Here is a 20138-nt window from a genome sequence, read left to right as displayed (position 1 = left end):
AGAAAAAATATATTTTTGGTATGGGACCATCACTTCAAACGTGACTTTCAGACTAGGGCATCTACTCGGGCACGGGCACTGTGCACTCCCACAGCAGGAAGACCTCACGCCACCTTGAGGAAGCCGTCTCCACACGCACACAGATGCTCACAGGGCATTGAGCCAGCGCCGCACAGAGCGTGGTCCGCACACCAATACCAGGCCCCGAGCTGTCTGTTACTGGTCTGTGATAAGCCATGGACCCAAACACAGAATAAACGTATAGAAACATCTACAGCAATCTGACCTTGCCGTCTCATCAGAAACACATGCTGCTGGCCAGGGTACACAGATCAGTTCAGCTCAAACTCTGGAGGGAGGGTTGCCTGAGGCCCAGGCTGTGACCCTGACCTGCACTGTGGAGTACACCTCGATGCACGACGGACGGCAAGGAACAGACGACGACGACGAAGTGGTCCTTCGCCTCAGAAAGCCTGTTGTAAGCCAGGGGTCGGCATGCTTTTTCTGTAAAGGGCCAGATGGTAAGTATTTTAGGCTCTGTGGAACGTACATGATCTCTATCTCGTATTCGTTTTTTCCTTTTGCTGTACAGTTGCTAGGGGAATGGAAGAAACAAGTCACATTTAACAAGGGTGCTATCCTTCTAAGAAAACAGGCATAGACAGGGAACTGCAGAAAGGTCAGCTGAGACTACTTCTGGCTCAATGAGCAAACATTTCATCCAAATAAGCGCCCTTTGATAGGAGACGTTAGTGTGGTAGCTCCATCGTATGAAAAAAATACCAGCATAGAGTATCTTTTATCCCACAATGTGACAGATTGAAAATAGACAGTTCCTTAACTGACAAATGTGTTTCACTTTTGCCAAGAACAAAAGAAACACAATAGTAGCAACACTGCCATAAGACACGAGCACTTGGGTTTTTCAAATCTGTCTTATGAGAATGATTTTTATCAATAACCATCACCAATCAAAACAAAATAATACAAAAGCAAAGAACCCACAAGCCCGACCTGACAATAAGAACCCTCGCAGTCAGCTTCTCTTCAGGCACCCTGCCCCTCACTCACCGCAGAGCCCCTAGTGAGCGGCCCCCCAGCCAGGATGGCATCACACTGCATAACGGGCCCTGGTGGCCCAACAGCTCTCGGAGAGCATATGTGTTACACTGACCATGACAGTGTGTGAGCAGGGGACCCACACAGAAAGGAGCCACCGGCACGGCCTGTGGGAGCCAGGAAGTCTTCTAGAGCAAGCGACATCCTAACGGGCTGGAAGGTGACATGGGAGTTTGCTTGCCAGAGGAATGGCGGGAAGAGGGGCAGAAACTGTAGGTCACGGGAAGGGCATCTGGGCAGAGGAAATCAACAAGGATTACGGCACGAGGGTTTCAGAGAACAAGGCCTCTTCGGAACACAAAGGGAGTCACATATGGTCAGAGCAGAAATCCACAGGGAGCAACTAAGAGGCAAAGCCTCCCGTCCGATCATGGGCCTCGAACGCCATGCTACAAAGCTCAGCTTTGTAAGACCCGGGAAGCAACGAGTGGTAAAATTATCTGCATGTTTTAGGCAGATGTCTTCTGGGACAAGGGGAGGAAAAGAACTAGAAGGAGGCTGGACTATATCATGAGGATCACAGTGTTATTTCCCGCAAGGTCTTTTGCTCAAAGTAATTGGTACAGGGCAGCTCTCTGGCAGGAGATGAGGCTGTACTTGACCGTGGAAATGAGAACAACTCCCATCTGACTGATGTTAATTTGTCAAAACTTCTGCTGAGAACCAAGAACTGAGGCGGTGGCAACAAAAGCCCGTTCTCGCTTTACTCAGGGTGCCTGTTCTGTCTCCGGGGCCAGGGTACGTGTGGGTAGGGTGGCAGACACGGCACCCCGCCGGCCGGAGGGTGGGGGTCAGAGTGACTGCTACCCCGTGTGGATGGCAAGTCACCCATGGCCAGAGCCCACCCTTCTCCCTCAGGGCCGGCTCTGGGCACCCTCCTCCGACGCTCCCCCCCAAGCCTGCACTACCGGCTTCCTGTGCCATCACCTTCTGGGATCCAACACAAAGCCTGGTATCTGAGAAATCGGCTGCGCGACCCTGGCGTTCAAACCTGGCTTCAGCTGTGGGACGCAGGGCTAGTGAGCCAGGTTCCCGGGGCGTCCGTCTCCTCTGTAAAACCAGACGCTAACGCTCATTAACAGTGAAACAGACTGACATGCTGCTAGACAAACGCTTCATCGTAGGTGGCGGTCCGACCGAATGCAGGAGAAGGCTCCCCACAGGTGCTGGCCGTACGGACACCAATGCGATTTGTTCTCACAGCCCAACAACCTAGCTACTGTGAATTTCTCCACTTTACGAGTGAGGAGACAAAGGCGTGGAGAAGTCAAGCAATCGTCCCAGAGTCACAGAGCTGACGAGTGGGGGAGGAGGGGGGTGGGAGCACAAGCTGTCTGGTTGGTGAATCTGAGCCCTGAGGCACGATGCCGTGCTCCTCGACAGCACCGTTCCCCCTCTGAACTGGCCCATTAGTTATGAGATCCTGATTCCATCAGCTAAGTTTTCACGTTTCCATAGCAACCCAGCCTGACTCAGTTCCTCGAGGCAGAGACCATCTCCTGCCCTCTCCTCTCCTGGCCTAGCCTCGCTGCCTGCTGGGATAAAAAAGTACTTCTTTGCTGACATAACATGGTAATGAGTCCACGCAGAGCCCCCCACAAGTGCTGCCACTTGTTGGTATTTGCAATTCAAATCTGTCTCACCAGCCTGCAGCCGGGTGTCCAACCCGGCCCGAGACCGCTCTCTCCGGAGAGGCTTGTGCGCAGGCTCAGCCTGGGGCATCTGGGACTGGGGTGTCGGGGAGGGGGGGCTCCCACAACCCTCACTGCTGAGACAAGCTCCCTGTGCCTGAACCATCGCGCAAACGGCGTGGTGTGAGCGGAGCACTGGCTTTCCTTCTGGGGGCTGGGATTTCAGTACATGCCTTGTAGAAGGTGCCTTGTGACCCAGCAAAGCCCTGGCCAGGGAGCGTCCCCAGTGGACATGTCACACGCCTCGTGTGACTCCCCTGGAGGGGCTCTTAGGGGCCCACTCCTGCTCCTCTGCCCTTGGCCTGGGTGCCCCTCCTTCGTCGTCTGCCCCGCGCCCTGCCGCCGCAGCAGACCCGGGTCCCGCAGGCCTTGCTGCGCGCCACCGCTCCGGGGCTGCTGCATGGGGTCTCGGCCCATCAGAATTAAGAAAAGGTGCCCCCAAAGAGTACGTAGTGTCACCTTCTGGAAGAACACTCTCCAATCTTTTCAAGGCCAGTTAGAAGAGGTCAAGAGCCGACTCCTGCACCCAGCTCCTCGCTCATTTAAGACCTGTGTCTCAGGCTGGGCAGCCGCAAGGGAAGGGGCTTCGAGTCCCTGTGCTCTAGGAGCCGGCATGCACCCCTCCAGGGAGGACGGGCCAGGGGACAGACACGTGCCATGGGAGACACTGACGTCTGGCTCTGCTGCTTCCGGGCCATGTGGCCTTGGGCAAGTCATCTAACCTGCTGGTGCTTTAATGTCCTCACCTGCAAAAGGGGGCTTGTAAGAGCGCCCAGCACCGAGTGAGTGCCCTGCTGGAAGGGAGGTGTGCGCCGCAGGTGGCCTGGGGAAGGCCTCGCTTGCTGCCGAGAAAGAGGGGAGATGGCTAAACTGTGCCAGCCCCCCAGGGTGATGGATACTCGAAGGGCGTGAGCATGAACTCTGAACCCGCACACAGCTGGGCTCACACCGTGGCTCAGCCACCTCCTCAGCTCTCCCGGCACCAGGCTCCCCACCTGGAGAAGGAGGTAACGACAGGACTTGCCCTACAAGGCAGCTGCGAGCTCACAAAGAAGCTGGTACTGAGCCTTGCACACGGTCAGGGCTCAGTGAGGACCGGCTACGGCGTCCGGCACAGAAACCCAAGCACTGTCCGCTGTAAGGCAGCAGGACCTCAGAGACGTCCGTGGCCATTATCACTACTATTGATTAAGGAACAGCGACACAGACGATACTCACAGTCTTTTCTTATCCACCACTCGTTTAACCCGGATGGCTCTTTGTTCCGAGTAAAGTTTACATACTCCTGTTGTGGGGAAAACACCAGAACAGAGACCATTTAAAACCACTTCTCAGGCAAAGGTGTCCTTAACTATAATGAGACGCTGCAGTCTGCAGCTAGCAAAGCTACACTTTGCACCGCATCTATTGTGAAATGCCACATTTGACTTTCAAGGTAAAACGAAATACTTTTTAGGTAATCTTCAATGAAATCCAAAACAGCGCTTCGGTGCTCCTTCACTTGCTGGGAGTGGATCTCCCTGTGGGCTGGAACAGAAAAGGACAACAGTCAGGTCTCTGCACTCAATTACACTGAAAAACAACAGTTCATCAGCTTCCTCAGGGCAGTTTCTCTATTGAAAGTATTTTTCAAAATACAGCAATAAAAAAAGCCTCATGTCAAGCGACATTACAGTTTTAAAAGAGTAAGATTTACTGGGCTTCGCAAGAGTAAAAGATTAAACCCGTAGAAAAACTGCAAAGAATTTACGGTTTATGGCAGCGCGCAGGGACCGGACTTGAGGCGGCTCACTTCGTGAGAGACGACCGACCCCACGTGTATTAACAGCATCCACTGCTCAAGCTGACCTTCAAGTAACACAGTTAAATCAAACTCAAGCCACACACCACCCAGGCCTGTCGGGGCTGTTTTCCAGCTTGGAATGCTCCATCCTCGCCTCAGCCATTCATGTTCCAAGCACCCCTCAGACACGGAGTTAAACCTTCCTCCCCAAGGAAGCCTTCCTGGACTGTCTTAGCCAGAGGATGCTGTCTGCAACTATCACGCCGTCTTCAAATCCATGCCGTCCATGCGGGCAGGACAGCTCGCGTTCGCCGAGAGCCCGAGTGCCCATGTCAGGCAGGCCCCTGACGGCACTCTGCTAGTCCAACAGGCAACTCGATGTCTATTTTACACATAGAAACTGATACGGTTCAGTCAACAGGAAGTCTAAGCTCACACGGTTTGGTATGTAATTGCTGGTTTTATTCATAATCATGTATTTTCTAGGTCATTTCAAATGAATGTACAGGCCCTCAAGGGGAGAGGACACGGATCCCCTTTTCAGTACAGGGCTGCGTAACCTGAGATTCCCCCGAGGGATAGAGTGGATCCACGAGGCTGTGTATACATGGATCTCTCTGGCAAGAATGTCCACAGCTTTCATCAGACTCCGAGTGGCCCATCAGGGCTGTGACAGAAGCTTCCCAAATATAAGTCAGTGTCAAGAACACAGTGGTATCTGCCCACTCTGAACTCTGTGCTACTTAGTGCAATCGGTATCTGTCTAAGCACATTAAAAAAGAATCCAGGAAGATATATGACTTGGGAAGCTACCTCACTGCCTCAACAAAAGTGAAACATCAGTGGAAGTGACTGACTAGAAACCCAAGTGCCAACTATGGCTCTAAGCATGTGCTGAGTTCAACAGAATTCTCGTAACAACCTGAAGAGATACATGCTGGCACTGTCTCCATTTTATAGACGAAGAAACTGAGGCCCAAGGCGGTTAAGTGACTTGCCAAAGCCATGTGGGCAGAAAGTGGGGGGTTGGGGGGTGCACATCAGCCCCTAGGGCCCCACAGCCTCCCGTCAGCACGACACTTGGATCCCGAAGTCTCAACTACAGCCAGAGCGCTGTGATGACGCTCTTCCGTCCTCACCCACACGCCTGGAGCACGGCCCCCTAAACGCCACACACAACACAGGCGCATGCACCTTAGGAAACGTCTGGTTGTGTGTGGAGAGGCTCTGCCTACCCCTCCCTGACCCGTGTAACCCCAACTACGGCCTCTTCCGTACTTTTAACAGCTTAGGTTAACACACTGACCGAGAAAGAAGAATTTTAGAGTTTCCAAACCTAGATTTGAGCAGGGACACAAGAGAGAACATCAGCCAGTGTGCATACGAGCCTTGTGCAGTCAGAGGCGTGCCAGGGGCTCGGATGCCTCACCTTGCGTTCGCAGCTGCTGAATCGCCTCGGAGCAGGTCCTCATGAACGTCTGGGCGTCCTGGTCGATCTGGTCTCGCTCCGGGTCTGTCATCCTCCCATACCCAGTCATGATATGGCTAAAAAAGAGGGAAAAAAGGTGTGGGGGGGGGGGGGGCACGCAAAATGTTAAAGCAGCAGCAAATGCCCACAAATGCCGCATGGATGGGGCGGGAAGGGAAGACGTGCCGTTTACGCCGAGACTGGATGGGGAAAGAGGAACGGGCCAGGCTGTGAGGTGGGAGAAGGTGCTAAGAGTGAGACCAAGCCAAACGACGGCCGTTAGGGAGGAAAAGCTTCCTGCAGAGGCCGGGGCGAGGCGAGCAGGGACAGGGGTGGGGCTGGGCACCCAGGCCTCAGCAGGGACGTGGGCTCAGATGAAGGACAACGGGGCGGCCACTGAAGGCCTGGCCGTCACACAAGGGCAAAGCCAGAAACGCATTCGGAGCGCGCCCCCGGTGCTGCACCGTGGAGGCCCTGAGGCGCGTGTGAAAAGCTGTGTCAGGCGGCCTTTCTTCTGTGGTGACAAGCAGTCTTATAAGCTCACAATAAAAGACCTTTGGAAAACATTTCACTCCCGCCGAGACTAAGTTAAAAAACTCAACCGTTACTGAGCTAGCGAGGGTGCTCGCCTGCGACCAGGCAGCACCCTGAGGCTCGAAATGCCGTGAAGGACAGTGCCTTGCTCACCTTCCTAAGAGCTGGGCGGGCGTGGCGGCGTTGCTATAACACTGCAATTAAACACCGGACATTACAACTGAATTCAGAATCACCAACTATCAGGTGGAAAGGGACCTTGGATAATGCACAGAGTCCACTCACTCCATTCCCACCCCCTGGCCCAGCAGCCGCGCATCCCCACCGCCCCGCCCCACACGTGACCCACTTCCTGACACTCGCCCTCCTGCCCTGCACCCCAGCGTCCCTGGCTGCTTTGCTGCCCCCAGTCGACCACGCCCACTCCCGCAAGGTCTCCCCGCAGATGCCCTTCCCACAGCCGTCCACATGCTCCCTCCTCACTGGGACCTCCGATCACAGCCGGCTTGGCTGACCATCCCCTGCGCTCACCCCCAGCACTGGCCACCGTCGTTGATTCTTAGTGCCTGTGCTGGTTATTACGTTGCTGTCTCTGAGCTGCAAAGTCACCTTCTACTCGGCTCTGTGACACGGGCTGGGCCACTCCAGGCGGCACTGCTGCTCCGCTACCCCCTAGTCCTCGCCCGGCTTCATCTCCCTTACAGCACTTACTACTCCCTGAGGCGGTAATGTCCATCTCCTGCCAGGAGAACGTAGCTTCGTGAAAGCAGGGACTTGACCTTTTTCCTTTCTGTTTCCCCAAGACCTGAAATGGCATCCAGCACATAGTAGGTGTGCTAACATTAGCTGAACACTTAGCTTGCATCAGACACTACTCTCAATGCCTCAATGCCAATTATTTTATATACTTCTTTAATCCTTGCGATTCACCCATTCATTCGCTTTTATACTAACCCCCGTATGCCAGCACTGCAGCAGGGGTCGGGGTCCAAAGCTGAAGAAGGCTTATTTCTGATCTCTGCACAGAGCAGGCACCAGACCACAGGAGGAGATTGACGCGGAACAGGGGGCACAAGGAACTGCAGTGGATGGTGCTGGCCTGTGAGCGGACAGTGGGACCCAGGGGAGAGGGGTCACTTTGTGCAGGGTGGTCCCAGGCGGCAGAACAGGAGGGACCTGCTACAAATCCCCAGCCTGCGGGTCAGGGTCAGAATAGCCACACGACAGAAGGTGTACGTGAGGGTAACCGGAGTGTGAGGGGAAAACAGGAGCACACCGGGAGGTCCCCAAAAACAGCTTCCACGCTGTGCGCTCTCAGGGCCTCGGGTCACCGCAGGGGCAGCAAACCACATGCACGCAGTCGGTATCTCCCCAGTGACTGTAGGACATGTATCAACCCTATTTCTCAAAGGGACATGGGTGGTACTACGATAAATACACATTTACCTAAAATTGTCCTGAACCTGCAGCAGCTATTTCTCCAGCATCAACAGGTTTCCCCCACAATACAACTGTCACCAAATACTCTGCTTGCAGCTGGAGACGATCCTGGAGATAGAGGGCGGGGCTGCTGGTGCAGCCACTGGGGGATGGGGGTCGTTTTTTTTTTTTTATTCTAGAGACAGAAAGCATGCAAGCAGAGGATGGGACAGAAGAGAGAGAGCAAGAGAGAGAGAGAGCAAGAGAGTGCACACACAAGCAGGGGACGGGAGTAGAGAGAGAGAGGGAGAATTTTAGGCAGGCTCCATGCTCAGCACAGAGCCCGACACGGGGCTCAACCCCATGACCCTGGGATCATGACCTGAGCCAGGATCAGGAATTAGATGCTCAACCAGCTGAGCCACCCAGGCACCCCAGGAGGATGTTAAACAGAGGAATCTGCATTTTGCGTGGGGCCCTCTGTGGTGGCCGGCCTGGAGGCAGATGAAAGCATAACTGGGTGGCCTGGTCACCATTAAGGGAAGAGATGAAGAGACCCTGGGCGGAGGCACCAGTGGGGAGGAGGCACAGAAGGTCCGAGAAAGACTGAATAGGTCGAGGACTGGCTGGATGTGCAGGGAAATGCGGAGAAGCCCAGGGCACACAGCACAGCGGGTGGGCGGGGGGGGGGGATGACAGATGCTCAGGTGGCATGTGGAGTTTAGGACATGACTGATGACAACATGGGGCAACTTGCAAGAAAGTTCAAGCTCTTATTTTTCTGTGATATTTTACAAACAGCACCAGCTCTATAATGGGCATTTGAAACATATTCATCAGAAGTAATGAAGGCTTGCTGGTGACATAGCTCCACATTAAGTATCACAATAACAAAATTATTACTATTTTGAAAAGGTTAACTATCTGGCAAATAAATTCCAAAAAATAATATATTCTCATAGGACATGTATACAGAAATTCATCAAACTAATTTTATTTACTTCCTTTATGAGGTACTGAGGGGTAATTTTATTACAGACCTCAATTTACCAAGATGTTACATTCAATTAAAGGAAACCATGTTACATACAGGTCTGGACTAGTCATTTTACTTCAGGGAGAAAGGAGGAAGAAACTGGGAAGTTTATTTACAGGTTTAGAAAGTTAAAGAAATATATATACTTTTAATTATTCGGTTGATCTGTAGGTTTAAAAGGGGCAAGTTCAAAACTGCAAAATACCATTGGCACTCTATTACTGTAACATGCAGTTAAATGCTTCCTGAAGGTAAGGAAGAGAGAGAAGAGTGTAAATGATTTTATACTGTGTTTCAAAGGTTACTGAAAAGGTATGGGCAAATGTTAAAGGCTACAGTCTTAGTTTTGCTATGAATATTACATAGGGGCAAGTACGGTACCCTGTCCACAGTACATGCCCAATAGACAGCACGGAATTCCCATGTTAATGTCTGGGCTTCAGATACGAACACAGCCCCTGCCTTCAGTAAATTACATCATGATAGTTAATATCCGCGGGCTTCCGTATATGCTCACACATCACAAAGGCTAGCAGTTACGAAAGCCTTCTGTGCATGAATACTACTCATTGTGTTAGGTTCTTCACATATATTTACCCATTTATTTCTCAAAACTCTATGAGGCGGGTACTATTACACTTCTCATTTTACATATGAAGCAACTGAGGCACAGAGAGGTTAAGTAACTTGCCAAGGTCACACAACTAGTAATTAGCAGAGTTGGAGTTTGAACAAAGGCATCCTGGCTCTGGAGTCTAGGCTCTTAATCACCACCCAGGGGACCTCTCATGGGGAAGAGACTTCAGAAGAGAGGACGCTATTTTCCCCACTAGTTGATGGGGAGGAAGGGGATCTATGAACCAAATCCTGAAAGGCAGGATGTGGCCATGGGAGACAAGAGTGGACAGCCTTAGTAAGTAACAGGATGGACTCAGGAGAGAGCGGGCACTCTGGCCAGAGCACAGACCAGGCAGAGCAATGAGCTCGGGGGGTGGGGGGGGGTCCTCCAGCACTAGCTGAAGGAGCGGCATTCTGTGGCCCAGGGAAGGGCTGAGCCTCATGAAGATCAGCGTGACAGTACCCCATTAGATGGAAGAGAGGGGGAAGATCAGTCAACGGGTTATTGAAGCTAGGCAGAGAATGTTGTCTTCGTCTCTGTTTCTCTAGCGCTGTGTAACGGGTGAGTGCTAGTCCATTTCTGCCGGACTGAGCTGTAAGAAAGGGGCAATGGGCAGGGCATGGGTGGTGGCAGGGACGGGGAAGGGGTGATGGAGCTGAGGGCTAAAGCTGTCGGGGACAGAAGAGATGTCGGAGGCGCAGCATCGTCAGATCCTGGGATGCGGGGCCCAGGTGAGCAGCAGACTTTAGTACAAAACACAGAAGAGACACCGCGCTGGAAATATGGAAGAAAGAAACCGCTACTAAGGCCTATCCTTACAATGCAGTATAAAAGGACAGAAGGAATGCTCTGGAGACCAAATGTTCCATGCCTGACACTTCTGAAAAAAGAAACCAGGGCAAATGGGCTTAGAATCATTTGATGATAAAATCTGAGGAAACTAAAGGAGATTTTAAGTACCAAAGGATGGCGTTCTGAAGTTCTGTGCTCTTATTTTAAGGAAAAAGGGAAAAGTCACTGTGACATTCACTACTGTGGCCACAGACTGAGGCAGGCAGGGGGCTACGACCCATGGCCTGACAGGCTGAAAGAGCAGGACACACAGGTGCCATCCAGACACGGCAGGAACAGACGGCTTTCACGTGACTGGCACTCAACAAACACTTGCTGCATGGGTCCTGTGCAAGTGATCTGACCACTTGAGTCCTAGCCTCCAGAGGGCCACTCGGCAAAGTCCGGCTCCGGGAAGGAGCCAGGGAGTGGGAGCCGACAAGGCGGAACCATCTGGAGTCAGAGCCAGAGACCAAGGACAGTGGGGGCTGATGGAGGGCCGACAGTTAGCTGCATGCTGTGTAGCTGAGTTTAGGAACAAGTAGGAATCAGACCCACAGAGATCACAGTATTGGCTCCATCCGGGGGGGGGCGGGGGGGTCCCGAATGGTGTCGGGCAGGTGTGCTACATGTGCCTTACCCTGCTCCCCCTGCACTCCTCAAGCCCTCCTCAGGGTGAGAACTGCTTCCTGGTTTCTGAGACTGCCCCCGGGGTCCCCCCACTCCTCCCAGCCTCCTCGGCTGGGCCCACAGACACGGCCTGCACTCTGCTCCCAGGGTGGGTGGCTGCCCCCACCAGCTCTGCCCCACCTGACACCAGGGCAGCCCCCGCAATGCTCCTCCTCTCCCCTGCGCCATCGACCGTGTGCGCACAGCACCTTGCCAGTGCTGGCACGCAGGGGGCACTACGTGCGCAGGTACCAACAGCATTGCTTCCTGTCTACGGGCTCTCTCCCAACAAATGTGGCATCCTTTCTCCCAATTTAAACAAACAGAACAAAACGAACCCTCTCAATTCTACGTCTCCTATGAGTTACGGTTAATTTCTCCCTTTTTTCAGGTAAAACTTTGCCAACAAGTCTGCACCCAGGCGCCCATTTTCCGGACCACCGTTGCTTGACCCCACTCTCCTCGCTCCTGGGTCCTTCTCGCTCCCAGGGCCCCAGCGGCCCCCACGGTGGCTCGGCCCTTCCCCAGTCACACTGCACACACGGACTCAAGTTTCCCTCCTCTGGCCTCCGCGACACCACCCTCCTGGTTTCCTCCCAGCCCACCCACGGCTCGTTTTCAGGCTCTCTGTGGACACCTCAGCCTCCCGAACACTTGACACGGACACTTCACGGCTCAGTCCCTGAAACCTCTTCAGCGGCCACGCTGCTTGCTGGGTGAGGTGGCCGGTCTCGTGGCTGTAGCAGCGAAATACCAGCCTTACGCTCCCAAGTCTCAACCTTCTGTCTCAGCCTCAATCTCTCCTGGAACTTGAGGCACGAATATCTAACCATCCGCTTGGCCGTGGAACTTGCGTCATGAATGTGCCCCACCCTGAGCCCCTGCCCGCTCTCTTCAAACCTGCTCCTTGACTCGGCCTTCAGAATATTTCCAGAATCTGACCCCTTGCTATCACAGCCACTGCTCTGGCTCGGGTCCATGGCACGGACACCCCTTGCCTGGATTTAAGTGGTGCCTCCTGGCAGGTCTGCTGCTCCAGCCTCTCCTCACACCCCAGCCACAGCGATCCGCCTACAAAGTGAGTCGTGTCCCATCGCTCGTCCTTACCAGGACTTCCAGCAGCTTCCCACCTGAGAACAGGAGCCACGGTCCGTGCAAAGCTCCACGGTCCTTAAGATGATCTGCAAGATCTGGCTCCTGGGGTCTCTGTGAGCTCTTCCTCCCTAGGCCCCAACCCTCCTGCCCGTCACACCAGCCCCCTCGCTGCTCCTGCAACATTCCAGACATGCTCCTGCATCAGGATCTTTATACTTGCTGGCTGCCCTCTTCTGGAATGTTCTTTCCCGACATTTACATAAACTGAAACCTTCTTTTAGGTATTTACTGAATGTCGCCCTCTTAATAAGGGCTGCCTTGACCTACCTTTAGAAGACTGCACCCTTTCTGACGTTTTCTAGCCACTCTCCCTCCCCGCCTCCGGAAGCACTTATCATGCTCTAGTCTGTCTGTCTTCCCCCACAAAACTCTACCTTCCACAGAGGCAAGGCCTTCTGCGTGCCCCTGCTGCAGCCCCGTCATCAAGAGCCGCGCTTAGAGTCCGGCAGGCTGATAAGTCAGTCCATCCTAATCACTTTTCCAACGACCTGACTCAGCGTGTGAGGCTGACAGCAGAACAAGCTTGGTAGGCAGCGGTATCTGTGCTCCTTAGGAGCAGCCCCCCCCACCTTCAGAGCCCTTCCAGAGCTTTCCCTGGAAGACTTCAGGGGCAAATGCAGCGACTGCACCCATCCTGGTAACAGGCCCCTCCCGAGAGAGACAGGAGTAGTGACCACGGACTTCTCAGTCCCGGCCCCCAGGTGAGTCTCCTCCTTCCTCCATGAGGCACCTTCCCACCTCCGACCCCAGCCCCTCATTTTCTGGGGGGTAGTCGGAGGGACAGAAGGAAGCCCCTCGGTTCTGGAAAACAGACGGCCCTACCCTCAGTGGAACCTGGAAGTGAGAGATGAGGGTTCCCTCTCCCAGCATCTCATTTCTTAACTAGTTTGCTTTAACCAGGGTCACGCCAGGTAATGCTAACGGAACGTGCACTCCGTTCTCCCCAGCCCCCCGTCAGAGCGGGGGAGGGAGAACAGGAACAGGGGACCTCCAGTCTTGTGCTCCTCCCAGACAGAAACTAGAAACGCTCTCATCAGAAATGGAGGCGAAAGGGGCCAGGGACAAATAAACCAGAAAGGTACTCACCTCCCAGCGAACACGCCCCCGTGGGTGCAGTGGATCTGTAAACGACTAATTCCAAGAACATGAGATTAACATCCCCTACTCTGCATTTTGATTTAATGGAAACTCGGCTCAGTGAAACTGAAAAAGCTAAAGGTTAATTTGATAAGACTGATTACTCAATTAAAAGGTGATGTGCCTTTAGGAACATTATCCGTTAACCTTTCAAGTTGGAAATTGACAGTATGGTTATTCTATTAGTAACAACAGAAACCCAGGAAGTTTTCCCCCCAAGTGGTATTGTTTTGTTGCCAAGACACTGCAGAAAAGGTACATCTACCAGAAGTGGAAACATTATTTTTAATTAAAATCATTCAAGAGATCCAGCCAGAGGCCACCTCAGTGCACGCGGCTCTGCTCTAGTAAAATGTCATTGCTAAAAAAAAAAATTAAATGGGTCAATAAAGTCTGAGCTCTACATTATGGAAAAAATTACAGCTTCCTAATTATGTCAAACTAACAAAGCTTTATGGGTCTGAAGGCAATTTTTCTTTCAATTCCATGATCAGACTTCATCTAAAATGTTCCTGGCCAAGGCCAGCACATCGGGAGGCAGAAGTGGTAAAAGGCAGGCTGTGGTCGGTCCACACCGTCCGGAGGGGAGACCTGCCAGGGGACGACAGGGCAGCCCTTCTCTATCGGGAGAGAACGCCCGTCACTGAGGGATGCCTACCCCCCAGTGCTCTGTTCCAGTGTGACTCGGCTCCCCTAGCGTGGCCCTAACCCCCCACCCCGGCCCCTGCCATGGCAGCAGTGGGCCTTCCCTGCTGGGGAAGCCGGCAGAAGGACGCGGGCGCAGCATGAACACGCACACGTCTAGCCACGCTCTCCCTCCTCCTGGGCTCTGCTTGCTTACGGACATCAGAGGTCCTATGTCTTCCCGTCTGTCCTGTGCTCTAAAGGAGCCTGCCCCTGCTCCCTGTGCTCTGGGGGCTGTGACCATGGCAATCATGGCTGCGCGAGTCTGTCTAAGTCAGGGGCCTTTCCAACGAGGCTGCCCACCCTCACACCTAAGCTCATCGCCTCCCCACCTAGATTTTGCCGGTGACAAAGCAGGTAGCTTGTCCATCTCCATCATGTTCACCTGACTCCCGCAATGCCATCTCCCCCCACCCACCCCCACCGCTCTCTGGCAGGAAGGAGAGGTGTTCTTTATTACCTGACCACCCCCACAAGTTCATCACAGGTCACACGGGGTCCCAATCCAATTGCTGTTCACGAGCAAGCACAAAGACGTGAAGTGAGCTCTAGACACTCACATGATTAACACCGGGCAGCAGAGGGACCGAACTTAGGTGTGCCAGACCACCCAAGTCCGTGCTCTTTCAAAGGGACCTGAACAGGGGCAGGGGTGGAGCTCAGAACGCACTTGTCGGCAATGAACAGCTGCAGCGGGGAAAACGAGTAAAAGTCTGAGTTTCCACAACGGGGAGATGGATTGGTCAAGACGAAGAAAGCCTCAGGGACCAGAGCTCTGACACTCAAGCCGCACAACCAGCAAGTGGCAGGGCGGGAGCAGCCCCCAGAGACCTGGGACGTCCGTCTGAGCATCTGCCGCAGGGCAGCTAGGAAGGAGGAAGCCATGTGGCAGCAGCTGGCTAGTCCGGGCAACCTCGGGGAGAGGGCCAGGAGCGGGCTGGGAGCACGACGCACAGTGTGTGCGAGCTGAGCAGGAATAAATGCCTTAACATCACTTTTACAGTCAGAGGTTGAGGGGCGCCTAGGAGAGGCTCAGTTGGTTGAGCGTCTGACTTTGGCTCAGGTCAGGATCTCACGGTTCCTGAATCTGAGCCCCGCATCAGGCTCACTGCTGTCAGCACAGAGCCGGTTTCAGATCTTCTGTCCCCTCTGCTCTCTCTGCCCTTCCCCGACGCGTGCTCAAGCTTGCTCTCTCAAAATATTTTTTTTTGAGTTGAAAACTACCGCAAAGTGACAGAACAGCACCCTTGTACAGCAATCTTCTAAATGCGTGGAAATACGCTGCAGTTCAGTTATGCCGTCTTGTGTGAATCTCTCACTCAGCTGGTGAGGGATTGTCAACCTCTCTGTTTAGAGCAGGACTCCACACGCTCTTTGAAAAGGGCCAAGAGTAAACACATTAGACTCTGCAAGTTGTACAGTCTGCCACAGCCATTTAATTCTGCTGTTGTAGTGCAGAAGCGGCCAGAGAATGTGTAAATGAATGGGTTTGGTGGTGTTCCAATAAACTCTATTTATGGACACTGAAATCTGAATTTCATACATTTTCATATGTGGTGAAATCTCAGTCTTCTCCAAGCTGTTTAAAAATGTGAAAACTATTCTTAGCTCACAGGCTGTACAAAAACAGGCAGCTGGGTGGACTTGGCCTATAGGCAGTAGCTCGCTAACCTTGGTTTAGAGAAAGACATCGAGTTTCACAGATTAAATGACTTTCTTGGGTTCACGATGCTAATGTGGGAGTAAGGGGGGCTTGAACTAAACCAACAGGTGAAACATCCGCCTTGCCGGATGCCTTTTCAAGGCAAAGGGAAGTTAACAATGGATTTCCAGGAAAGACCTCTACGGCCATTTATGTGACCTAAGTGGTCAGGTACAAAAAAAGGAGCTAGACAGAGAGGCTTATGCCAGTTTCGTTAAGTTTCCCAAAATGACTGTAGCCCCCACTTCTATGGACTATCAGATCAGTATCTGATGCACACACACACCTCTGGAAATGGAATTTACACTGCCATCTAGTGTTGAACTACTATTTTAACAGAGAGCTTAAAAATAAGGTCTTCTGGTACTATGCACTAAGAGTAATAGTTTTACTACATGCCAAGACTATACGAATAAAGTACACTTAAGACTACAAAATTACTTACGACATCATTTCATACACCCCACTCAACTTCTCATTAGTTCACACAGTACACCTGAAGCTGAGTCCTGTGGGGGACAGGCCACATCACCGCCAGGTAGGAACGGAGACCTGGGATGCTCAGGAGATAAGGGGTCTGCCTCTGTCGAGAGCTGGAGTCCATTCCAGAAACCATTCTGGAAGGCTCAATCAAAATGCTTTCTCTCTTTTGAAAAAGCAACCTAACCAAACCCTCTCTAGATGCAAGAAATGCATCTAAATGACACGTTCACATGACCTGCAGCCTTCCATCATGGGCACAGCAGGTCTGTGCCGAGAAAGTGGGTCTCATTCATGTCTACATGTCTCACAACATGTGTGGTACTGACACACGTACGAACACGTGGCGGTATCAGTGCTGAAGGTCGCGCCGTGGGGGTACTGGGACTTTGAGGGGCTTGTAGTACAGCGGGGGGTGGGGGGATGGACGGTCCTTCCTGCCTGCAGACCCCACTGCCAAACCGACCTTCCCCACTACAACTCTGACTTCATAAGTAAAGCACAAGGACAAAAGGCTCAAAAGCAATACAGGTATGGAAAATAATTCAGTCACCAAAGCCATGGTAAGAGGTATGCACTTACCTATATGCATTGATATAATCTTTCCTGTGTTCCAGGAGAAAGTCTCTCAGTTTGCCAATGTGCGAAATCTAGAATGAAAAGAAAGCAAACCATTTAGATAGACAGACATATAGATAGATACACTCACATGTGATTTAAATTAATAGAGGATGGAATGCAGGTTGTAAAGAATTTTGAAGCTACAAATGGGACAATTCTGGTTTGATTCTCACGTGTAGCTGACCTTAACAATGTGGGGGTAAGGGGCGCCAACCTCCACACAGTAGGAAATCTGTATATAGCTTCTGACTCTCCAAAAACTCAACTACTAGGAGCCTACTGTTGACAAGTGGCTTTACCCATAACATATATGGTCAGTTCACATGTATTTTGTATGTTATATCACATACTAAATTCATACAAAAAAACTAGCTAGAGGAAAGAAAATGTCATTAAGAGAGTGGTAAGAAAGAGAAAACCCACTTACAAGGCTACACTGCATTTGTACACATGCGTGCACCATGCAACACAAACTCATGTTGTTTGAGGGTCGTCTGTCTTCATTAACTTGCTGGCTGATGTTCCCAAAGTCACCCCCATGCCTGTAAGTGCTGTGACAGATCTAAGATGTTATGAAGAGATGGTCTCTAAGGAACTTCCAGATTAAGATAATGCATGTCTAATATCTACACAGCACATGCTCAACAAAGGCCAATTCCTTTCCTATGTGTCTTCTATCTAAAACTTTCTAGATAAAAACTGCCTCTTCCAAGTGTTCTGGGGACGGTTTCTAAGGCTGGAGGCGCCAGGCATACAGGCAGAGCCCTGCAGAGCCGCAGATTTAAAAGCCTCAGAGGCAACGACGGATCCCCACATGGCACCTCCCCGATGGCCTACTTCCATGGATGCAGACAGGCCAGGAGGCACAAAGGACGGTATGTGTGACGGTGGGTAACGAGCATAAGACAAGCGTACTCTAAAACACCTACCGTGTGCCAGGTACTGCATGTGGAGCTAGCGCTTAAAAACTAAGTACAATGAAATAAAAAGAGGTAGGAAGAAATCTGGGTTCATGACCGACAGGGACCAAAGTGTTTCCAGAGGGAGAGAATGATGAGCTAGGCCGGGGGCCTGCTCTGCCCTCTGAGCATGCTCACGCTAGTTTCCTCCTAATGCCCTTTGCACTTAAGCCAGACGTACCCAACCCCGGCCTTGAAGGTACCGCTGAACCTTCAGCTTTTCCAGGACAGTTCTGTCCAGGCCAACTAGGGCTAATTCTCACTTTGCTCTCAACTTAAGAGCACTTCTGCATGCCACCCACGTGGCACCATGTCACGCGGCCACGGCCTCTGGTGCCCTGTCAGTGGGACTGTGAACCGCAGGGGCAGGGCTGTGCGGCCTCCACACGGGCCTCACTGCCGCAGGACGCACGGGGGCGGTCAGGGCGGACTCGCAGGACGAGCCTATGTCTAAATACAAACAGTGGTCATCACAGAAAAAACACTCGGCGTTTGTTGGGAGACAGGTCAAGAGGGGATCAGTTAAATTTCTCACAGAGTCGAGATAAATATAAGCACGGCTCAGAAAAGTACCTCCGGGCACCTGAAGAGCAGGAATCACGCTGAAAATGAAGTCTGGCCACAGTACTGGCTGCTCTGCCAGACAACGAGTGGGGGTTGAGAGTGTCCGCTGGCCCTGGCCGGCACTTTCACTCACGCCACCTCGCTCTCCTCCCTACTGCCCTGCTGCGGGCGCTCACAGCGCTGCTCTCTAATACGAACCAGTGTGGGAGAGTGAGCCCCGCGGAAGCCACGGGACTCATCCAACGCTACACATTCAGCGCTTCAGCGCGTGGCAGGGATTACGGTCCAACTCAGGACCATCTGAGGTCAAGTTCGGCGTGTTTTCCCGTACAACGAGCTGCCTTTCTCACAATCTTGTTCCTATTTTCCACTCAAGCTGCGTTACAAAATCTGACTTTTAAGACCGTTGGGGAAAAGATTCCAGAGAAGTACAAACGAGGTGTTGACTGCACCACATAGGAGAATTGATGGTGCTGAGAAGAAACTGAGGGCTGAGGGGGGGAGGGGGTGGGGAAGGGGGAGATGGGCATGAGGAGGGCACTTGTGGGGAGGAGCGCTGGGTGTTATATGGAAACCAACTTGACAACAAACTATATAAAAAAAAAAAGAACTGATCAAGTTACTGTCCTGTTTTAAACCTTTCAGTGGTTTCTGCCCCCTTGCCCAGGCCCCGCCTACAAAAGGCCAGGTAAACGGTGGATGCCACGGTACACCTGGCAGTGGTGAGTTCTGGATTTAAAATACACTGCAGCCAGGGGCATCTGGGTGGCTCAGTCGCTCGGGCAGCCAGCTCTTAATTTTGGCTCAGGTCATGATTTCATGGTTTGTGGGGCTGAGCCCCACGTCAGGCTCTTGGAGCCTGCTCGGGACTCTCTCTCCTTCTCTGTCTGCCCCAACCCCTGCTCGTTCTCTCTCTCTGTCTCTCTCTCTCTCTGTCTCCCTCCCCCCTCTCAAAAATAAAGAAACATGTGAATACATTGCAGCCAAAGGAAGCAGTTCTAAGGCTGAATTGCCAAAGGGCAGCCAACAAGGCCTCTGGAGTCAAGTCCGAACTTCCAGAAAGCGCTCAAGGCCCTTCGCGGTCCAGCTCCAGAAGTCCCGTGTGGCCTCAGGCCCTGCCACGCCCCCACGAGGCTCCAGGCGCCAGGCGCCAGGGATTCCCAACACGGACTGCCCTCCCCACCTCGCCCCTGCAGACTGCCCCTCCTCTTTCCCTCCCTGCACCTGCTCCACGCCCCCAGGCACATCCAGACCCGACTCACCCAAAAATGTGGCCCATCGACAGCCCCTCTTCATGCCCTCCCTTCATGACCACAGGGACGAATTTCAGACCAACTGCCCCTCACCAGACCCGAGCTTCTAGACGGTATCGGGTACCTTCCTGTGCTGGTCAGGCACAGCTCTCAGAGCAAAGCAGAGCCTCAAAAATGTTTACTAAATGTTGAAAAAATAGCGGGTACTGAATAAGCCCTAAAGGATGGTATTTACTGTTGCAGGTACGGTAACGCCACCCCCCAAAGCCGTCCGAGTCCCTGCAACCTGTGAACGCGTTATGTTATAGGGTCAAGGACAATGAACATAGTAGGCGGGATTAAGGTTGCTCATCTGCGGGTATCCTGGCTCCTCCGGCAGGAAGGCCCCGTATAATCACAGGGCCCTCAAACGAG

General features: G+C 52.6%; 1 protein-coding gene across 3 annotated transcripts in view; it reads right to left on the bottom strand.

Annotated features, from left to right (window-relative positions):
- The window catches only part of STX18 (syntaxin 18), a 123409-nt gene that overhangs the window by 32065 nt on the left and 71206 nt on the right, over positions 1 to 20138 (bottom strand). For all 3 annotated transcript variants that reach the window (XM_039248973.1, XM_039248972.1, XM_039248974.1), the window contains exons 2-5: positions 16910 to 16977; positions 6023 to 6138; positions 4260 to 4337; positions 4029 to 4095 (exon numbers count right to left, since the gene is read on the bottom strand). In XM_039248973.1, the coding sequence (XP_039104904.1) occupies positions 4029 to 4095; positions 4260 to 4337; positions 6023 to 6138; positions 16910 to 16977 (329 nt within the window). The remainder of the gene's footprint in view (positions 1 to 4028; positions 4096 to 4259; positions 4338 to 6022; positions 6139 to 16909; positions 16978 to 20138) is intronic.

This window comes from Hyaena hyaena, unplaced genomic scaffold (genome assembly GCF_003009895.1).
Source record: "Hyaena hyaena isolate Hyena2069 unplaced genomic scaffold, ASM300989v1 scaffold_328, whole genome shotgun sequence".
Taxonomy (NCBI): domain Eukaryota; kingdom Metazoa; phylum Chordata; class Mammalia; order Carnivora; family Hyaenidae; genus Hyaena; species Hyaena hyaena.
Note: the sequence above shows the minus strand (reverse complement) of the source record. Positions and strands in the feature narration are given on the sequence as shown.